The following is an 8,590-nucleotide window of genomic DNA, read 5'->3' on the forward strand; positions in this document are numbered from 1 at the left end:
ACAATTTGAGAACCTCTACTAAATGAGAATGTTATTTCTGAAACAAAATTAGGAGTGTTTATGGTGTTGGTGAACATGAAATCCCACAGCATTGTCTTTAAGCAAAATGGGTATTTGCTTCTTCGGAAACACCTTGCTAAAAGCAGGGATTGAAGAATCTTTCCAAACTAGCAAATAAAACTATTTTTGGACCAACTCATAATGTGCTGGTGCCAGTCCACATGTATGAACTGTAGGCATGGACTGAAAGAACAGATGACGAAGCGATATTTAAACCTGAGTTCAGCCTCCTAGAAATACTCCCTGCCTATAGTTTGTATTTACAGCAGTGGATGCATGTTACTAGGATGAGCCGAACCCACCTGTTTGCATTTTTAGTAGCCTGCCACCAAAATTCAATACTCATCAGTTCCCCGATCATGTTGGATTTCCATGCGGGTCACTTCATACCCGCAGTCCCAGGCGTGGTGCGGCTCATGGTACCTCAAGATGTGGTGGGCACATCCCGCCCCTCCCCAGCCGCCCCTGGTGCTCTCTGTCCCTCATCCCAAGGGATGCTGGCTGCCTCCTGCAAAACAGACTGGGATCTGCCGGGAGGAAAAACGTACTCGTCTTAAGCAAGGGAGTCCTCATCGACATTGGGCACACTCACAGTTCAGCATTTAAAACTCAGTTTGCAAGTTAATCTAAGGTTGATTTCAAGATACATATAAAATGGAAATCCAACGTGATACCTTGCCCAGATGTTGGGGAATAAATGAATCCTTTCTAAATTGTTAAAGCATCGGTGCTTATATCAGTATTCTGGGGTGCAGGAAGCTACTGTTGTTATCCTGTTTCATCACAATTTCTTTTCTGATGCCCATTTTGATTTCAGTTCCCTCTGAAATTTCACGTTAGAAGTTACCATGGTGAATAACTCTGCATCTACTGTGTAACACACGGAGGATTTAAATGTACTTTGCCACTGACAACAGCCCTTTCTCTTGTTTTCTCTTTCTCTTTTCAGAATCCAGTTTTCTGTTGGGAAATGCCCAGATTGTGGACTGGCCCGTAGTTTATAGTAATGACGGTTTTTGTAAACTCTCTGGATATCATCGAGCTGACGTCATGCAGAAAAGTAGCACTTGCAGGTACGCCGACTGTCTGTTCATTGCCACTCGATGCACTTTTAAAGTTATAATCTGCTGGGAAGAACAATGAGGTTTTGGAAAAAGGATTGATGTAAGAAAAGCATTGTTTTGCAGAAATTAAAGTATTGAAAGAGGCTTTAAATGAGTGAAACCAGCAACTTACCCAGGACGTGGTAAAGCACTTTGAAATTTATCCTGGCTAATATCAGTACAAATGTGCTTTAGCTAATGATCCAAGAAAGAAAGTGGGTTTTCAGGTGATATATTTCAAAGGCTTTTTTAACTAGTTTTTGGTTAATTCTCCTGTTGTCATGCTAGGAGGCGATGGGCTATTCTGTAGCCCATGCTTGTCCCTGTTATTACACACACACACAGAGCACAGCAATGTGCAAACTGCATCTTCATTCCCAAGAGAGTGATTAAGCTGATGATATATTTACTCTAAGAATTGCAGCTTTATGGCTTTTTCCTTTCATTGGTGGTCTTTCAGGAGCGGGCAGCTGTGATTTATGGTTAGACATGCATCTGCACCTTGTCTGCTGCATTTTTTAAGCTCTGGGATTTATGGGAAAGACTAAATCCCTAATGTGTGTGCATCTGAGCGTGAGCAAAGTAAAGGAGGGACGGGGCATTAGGAAACGGCTGGGCTACAAGTTTGTGTAGGTTTTCGCTTTATGCATTCAGGGAGCAACCAACTCCAGGGCACTGGGAGGAGGGGGCTGCGTATCCCCAGTGATGATTTTGGGAGATGGGTGCTGCCAGACGCTGATTATCGGCTGATGCTTCAGCTGGCAGGAGCAGGGCAGGCAGCGAGCGTGTCCTCGGATGCCGGTCATCGCTTACTCCAAAAAAGCAACATGTGCTGATGTCTGGTTGCTACTCTCATCTGCTGGGAAGGGGAGGAACCTTTGGGGTCCAGGGTTGCTCTGTGCAGCCAGGTGTCCTCCAACGGGCAATGGAGAAGAGATGGGCACGTGCTGCTGAAATGAAATATTCATTCACACAGTAGCAACAGAGTCGATATACTCAGTGGGGCTGAAAGAAACAGCCTCATCGCAGCCATCCCAGATATAAATACATGCTTCCCCCTTTGCTCTCTGCTATCCTGGATATTGAACTGCGTAAGTTTGCTGTGAGCCAGCACTTTTATGGTCTGTGCATGCTAAGATAACTACAAATGTAGAATGGGATTGTAGGCAAATGTTGAGGAAGTGAAGGTTTAGCGATACCTCTCTGACAATGATTCCCCTGTGCCTCAAATAACGGGGGCGGGGGGGGGCGGGCAGGGTGAAAGTTTTTTTTCCATCTGAGTGCTTTTTGTGAATGTGGTGGGCTCTAGTTACCATTTGTAGGGATCCTGTTCTGACCACGTTCAAGTAGATCATACAGGTGAATCACACAGATGCAAATTCAAGGAGGAATTATTGTGGAAAATGGAATTGGTAGCAAAGATTTTTTTTTTTTCTTTAGTCTTCATTCTGTACATCCAACTCTGGATTTTAGAGAGCCCTCTCTGCTCTCAAATTATGGCTAGCACTTCTTTTGTGTCTGGGTCTTAGCTGGTGGAGTTTTATATGCAGTGTGATGTTTCCTGCTGCTTAGGAGACATCCCAGTCCTTGCAGATTAAAGGAGGCTGGAGAGGTTTTCAGCATGGTCTGATGTGCACCATGCAGCCTTCCAGAGCAATGTCTTTGGAGCTGCTCTCTAACAAAGAGCTGTGCAGCTGCATGGAATGGAAAATAGTCCTGAAGGCCAATGGTGCCTGTTTAGGCTTACTCAGTAGAATGTCACTGGAGGTTTTTCAATATCTGGGGCTGTTACTTAAATTACTTTCTGAGTCAGGCTCTCAGTCCAGATTTGCTATGTAATGCCCAGATTATGTTACATTATAGATAAAAATTGCTTTATATATAATGTTTGCTTTACTGTTCTAAGGCGAGTGCTATGGTGCCTCACCTTTATTGCAGGTTTTGGAAGGGTCTGTTCTTACAGCTTTCTAGTGCCAAAAATCCAGCCAAAATAAAATAGACAGATACAAACAATGTAAATCTAGCCCCTGATTCGAGTTATTCTTGTTACAGATCATGAGTATGATAAACAACAATTTATAAATCTTGCAATGTTTGGTCGGTTTGCCCCTGCCTGTAAGATATAGTGCCTTCAAATCAGCTTTCACCCATGCTTTTCTCCTGGGTAGTCCAGTGAGTAGTCACTATATCCTCTTTTCGTCTGTCCCACCCCATACCAACACTGGGGCTGCTTATACGCCATCATTACATTCAGTCTCAGGTGACCTTGGCTGATACCCATCACAGGGAGGGCTGGATAGACTGAGGGCACGGGGGTTGCGAGTGGGTTTTTTTGTTCCAGCTCAGGCAATGAGTTAGTCCTGTGACAAGCTGGTAATCCCTTTGATATTGCATTTCTCTCATCTTTATAATCAGCAACAACGTGCCCTTTGGCAGGAAAATGATTTAGAAATAGCTCAGTACAAGTGCCAGTCTCCCTAGTTTCACAGGCACTATATAAAAGGTGCTGTGTACACAGGGCTCAGGCTATGTGAATATTGCGTGATGGGAATCGATGTGAGTTCCTTCTGGGTGCACATGGCACCCTATGTCGCATGTGTAGCTGGAGCTGATGTATAGAGTAATTGGTGGAAGCGAGTGCTAAAATCCACAGGATTTCCAGGTAGAAGAACTTGTGTGCTAGTGAAGCATTGCTGTGCCAAATGAAAATGAGCTGACAGTCCAGGAGGAACTGGGCACCTGCAATTGCAACACATCTAACCTTCAACTAACCATGCAAAAAACCCTGCCTGGAGGTGCATGGATAGATCAACCAGCAGCAGGAAAAACCGCTTCTTTCATGCCCAGTTGCCCACAGTCATGACAATGTATGTCTTTATGAATGCGTTGGAAGAATAAGCAGTTATAAACATTAAAATCTGGTTTAATGTTACAAGTAATGTCAGTATTTTCTAATATCGTTGCCTGTCAGTTAAGCTCTGTATTCTCGTCAAGCCTTTGGAAGAGCAGGCACCCTTGGAGCAGCTGGTTAGTCGACCTACGCTGGCATTTCATGTTTGGCATTTGCCCTAGGCTTCGCTTTGCTTACCCTTCCTTGCACCTGAGACCCTTGCGCCAGGCCAGGAGTAGCTGGTTGCTGGTTTTGTTTTCAGAGAGGAAACCTGCTCATAGGCCCTGTTTGGGTGGTGCCTTCCAGCCGTACGGGGGGATGGAATCGGATCTCCTGGTTGAAGCGGTTGTTTACAGGTAGCGTTTCCACCAAAACACTTGCGGTGCTCCAGTCAGTATCTCTGCTCTCCCTCATTTTGATTTAGTGCCATTAAAAGAGGGATTAAAAAAAGTCTGCGAGTGAAGTCCTGGCTCCGGTGAAGCTAATGGCAAAATTCCCACCGTGTTCAAAGAAATGGGACTTTGCATGGTGGGTACAGTGGGCTGGCCTTGAAAAAAGTTAGGAGTGATACTGGGATGTCATCTCCGTGACCTGATTTTTGTGTATGTGAGAAGGCCTCCTTGCACTGCCAAAAATGTGCAAAGAAACCTTGCTGAGCATGCTGGTTGGGACCCAGGGGGCTGTACCGGTTCTCCTTGGAAATGGTGCCTGCTTTTTAACTTGCAAAGTTTTGAAGCTATCGATGTGTATCTGTATTTGCTGTTCCTCCTGGGTAGACGCTTGTCCATTGTAGCTGATGCCTTTTCATCCAATGCTTTTGGATGAGAGCTGTAAATTGGATGCGGGATCGTACACCTTCAGTGCTTCACCTGGCCTCTGTCCTGCGTAATTCCTCACAAAAAGCAGTTTAACACCGCCCTGGCACGCAGTGCAGACCTGGAGCTCTTCCTGATGCCCCTGCTCCGGATCCTGACAGAGGAGCACGATACAAAGCTGGGGCTTTTCTGTGCCAAGGGATGCTTTCAAAGGGAGGCGGGAGCCCAGGCGTCTTAAATGACAAACGGTCTGTTTCAGAGATGGGGAAATTATCTAAGATTGTGCCTTTCTCTGAGGATTTCAGTAAGTCTTGTTTCTCTTTGATAAGTCTATTTTCTAGGTAGTAAGATTCCCAGTAGCGGGGTGGTTTTGATATTTATGTCTTGTACAGTTTGCACTGAAGGCACTCGACAAGCACTAAATAACAAAAAACATGAGGCAGAAAAAGACAGAGTGATTGACTGGAGAAGTAGGAGTCCCTCCATGTGTACAAAATAGGACAGACTAAATTAAATTAAACCTGTGGTAAGCAAAGATCTTATATAACTTGCACAGTGAGTGGCTTTGAGGTTTCTTTGGTGCTGCTAAAAATCGCCTTCTGAAAAATGTTTTTAGTTTTCCACAAGCCTTTAAAATGTCTCTTTATATGCAAAGATAATGTAAGATTTGAGTATTACAGGTTTACGGCAATAATAAGCTGCTCTTAATTTAAAACATAAACTTGATTGATTGTATTCAGCAGCGCTAACTGGTATCGTCCACCACGCAGAATGCCAAGTACGATTTGTCATTTCAACGCTAATTAATGATGACTTTCTCTATTATAAGCCATGTAAAGTCAAGCACTTTAACAAATTCTTCTTATTTTTTCCCTCAGGGCTAAGAGAAACATTGTTTTAAATCTCAAGAAAACAAAAAAAAAAAAAAAAAAAAGAGAATTCAATTGCACAACCGGCTGTGTGAAAACCACCAGCTCTTATTTCGTCTTGCAGACAGGAGAGCAATCTGCTTTACCTCATGGGTGCATTAAAAAAGGCATGATTAAAAGAAAAAATCAAATTCTTTTTGTTGTCATCTCATCTATAAATGTATAAAAGGTTATCAGCTGAACTGGGGAAAGGAAGGCAGGTAACTTGGAAATGGGCAGTAGGCTGTGTTTTGCATTTCCTAAGGGCGGCCATGTGTGTTTATGATAAGCATTTCCTTAATGAAGCGTTGTGCCCCGGTAAAACCATTTCCTGACGTCAGTGGCCGTCGTGGCACCGCCATTACATTGCTGTCCCAAAGGTAACCGATGTGACGTGTCCTTTGTCAATGGCTCTCCCCGTGTTACCGGTGAAGAAGCACCTGTAGTGACATAGAGATGTTGTAGTTACTCTGGTGCCCCGTGTCTGCCTCCATCCCTGCTGTGGGCAGCACCTTATTCTGGGAGCAGCCCCAGTCCCTCCCTTGGCAGGCTGTGTAAAGAAAAGATTCGTGGTCTGGCCTTCATTGAGTATTTTAATGCTTGCCGAGTCACTAACCACTATGCTGTTTTATTGTTTCTTTCAGAAAGTAGACATAAAATAAATGTTTGCTGAACCTTTGGAGGTCTGTTGATCAATAAAAGAGAAGCTGCATTGAAACCACAGAGGCACTGATAGCTTTTCTCTTTCATATTCTCAGGGTTGTCTGTTGTAGCTGAAGCTCAAATTGTTTGTGAATAAAGAAAATGGAAAAAAAAAAAAAAGTCTGATCAATTAAAAGTATATTTATCCTAGTCTCTGAAAGCTTTTATCCCATGTTCCATTTTCCTTCAGTTCTGTAATTAGGAATTTGCACAGAGTGGTCTTCACTTATTTTTTTAATCCAGGGAAGGATGACAATAAGAGCCTGGCTGTTTCCTTACAAAAGCTTTCAGAAGTAAGGTCAGGGGGTTGGGTTTGCTTACACCAGCTGAAAGTCTGACCTGGAAAAGAATGCAAAGATGAGATGGTCAAGTGGGAAGAACTAGCGGAGTTAAAATTAGATTTTTATATTCTCAGTCTGGAGAGGGATGAATCTCCAAAAGCATTTTAACATTTTCTGTATTTTCACGGAAATATTAAAGAAATGCAGTACACAGTAAGGAAAATGAAGGTGAATTTGATTATGTTTGGTAGTAGCCCAGACGTAGCTATGCTGATACAACTCATACACTTGCTTTCTGTGCTGAATTTTCAGGGGAATGACAGCCATCACTGCTTACGGGTTAAATCCTCCCTCCTTTTGCAATCGGTATTTAGTAAAAAGATTCCAATTATCTCACTGTTGCAGATGCATCTTGACAAGATTAGATTTGTAGCCATCGATTCAGCCAACAGCCTTCACCTGTGGTACTTACCATTCCCCCTCCAGAAGCCTTTTCAAGAGGGTTGAACAAAATTTGGGAGGTTTTAGAGGTTTTGTTTAGTTTGCTCTGTTTTGACAGCGATATTCTCATGGCCTGCAGCTGTGACAATAATGGTTTTATAGGCTATCAGCTCTTTTTCTAACCATATATCCTGGAAGATATGCTCAGAAAAGCACTTAATGAAACATTACGGTAGATTTATTTGCTGTTGTTTACAGTAAAAAGGTGGTCATGGTTACTCACTATTGTAGGATGCCTTGTGAGACTCTAAATATTTAATTTAAATAATTAAACTTTGGTAAATTACAGTTAATAGCATCTCCAATGCTTATGCTGTTTAAGGTGACTGTAACAAAGTCATTGCTTGTCTAGAAAAAAAGAGAAACATTTTTTCTTTTTCAGTTTTATGTATGGTGAACTGACAGACAAGAAGACCATTGAAAAAGTCAGACAGACTTTCGACAACTATGAGTCAAACTGCTTTGAAATTCTCCTCTACAAGAAAAACAGTATGTATATATTTGTGTATGGTGTTGGGAGTGATAACGGATATTTAAAGTATATAATAGACTAAAATAAATTTGCATTTTGACATATGGGTAAATTTGGGGCAAGATTTGGAGAAGAAACGGGTATTTTGGTTGCCACAGCTCAAGAAAAGAGCTCCTTTTTTTCAGGACAAGTGTTCAGATTGCCAAGAATAGTTGTTCCCTGCTGTCTCTAGTCTGACTCCTTCTTTCCAAAACATATTTAGTTTTGAGGATTGTTTCCCTGGAGGGAAACTGACTGGGTTAAGTGAAAAGAAATCCCGAATGAGGTTCCCCCACATCCCTCAGGAAACACCCCCAAGTCTCCACAAGTGAGAACCCAGGCCCTGGTTGCTGTGAATGGATGCTCCCAGCAGTGCCTCTGCGGTGTGTGAACCAACACCCATCAGCTCTAGTCAGAGTACTAAATTTGGTGCGTAACCCAGGGATTAATTAGAAAACCAGGGAGTTTTGTAACTTAACGAGGTGCAGGACCTAAGTCTCTTCCTTCTTAGGGACATGGTTTAGTGGTGGGATGGCAGGGTGAGGTTAAAGGTTGGACTCGATGATCTTAAAGGTCTTTTCCAACCAAAGTGATTCTATGATTCCTCTTGGTGGCATTGAGTTTACAGGAGGTTGCCAGGGCCACGGAAGGTTTTCTTCAGTTTGTCTTAACCACGAGTTACTCCAGTCAACATTTTCTGTCCTGCCACGTACGTGGGTAGTACTTCTGGCTTATCAACATTATAGCACGTACTAAGCAAAACCTGCACTGTTGTGTGGGCTTGTGCAGTGTGGACATGCTCCTGGGCTGGTGGCTGCA

General features: G+C 43.0%; 1 protein-coding gene across 1 annotated transcript in view; it reads left to right on the plus strand.

Annotated features, from left to right (window-relative positions):
- The first annotated feature begins 1,011 nt into the window (after window positions 1-1,011).
- Window positions 1,012-8,590, plus strand: part of KCNH5 (potassium voltage-gated channel subfamily H member 5) — a 151,390-nt gene continuing 143,811 nt past the window's right edge. Inside the window, exons 1-2 of the mRNA XM_009638013.1 lie at window positions 1,012-1,133; window positions 7,643-7,749. Coding sequence (XP_009636308.1) covers window positions 1,111-1,133; window positions 7,643-7,749 — 130 coding nt within the window. The 5' untranslated portion in view covers window positions 1,012-1,110. The remainder of the gene's footprint in view (window positions 1,134-7,642; window positions 7,750-8,590) is intronic.

Source organism: Egretta garzetta, unplaced genomic scaffold, assembly GCF_000687185.1.
Source record: "Egretta garzetta isolate BGI_Z169 unplaced genomic scaffold, ASM68718v1 scaffold95, whole genome shotgun sequence".
Classification (NCBI taxonomy): Eukaryota; Metazoa; Chordata; class Aves; order Pelecaniformes; family Ardeidae; genus Egretta; species Egretta garzetta.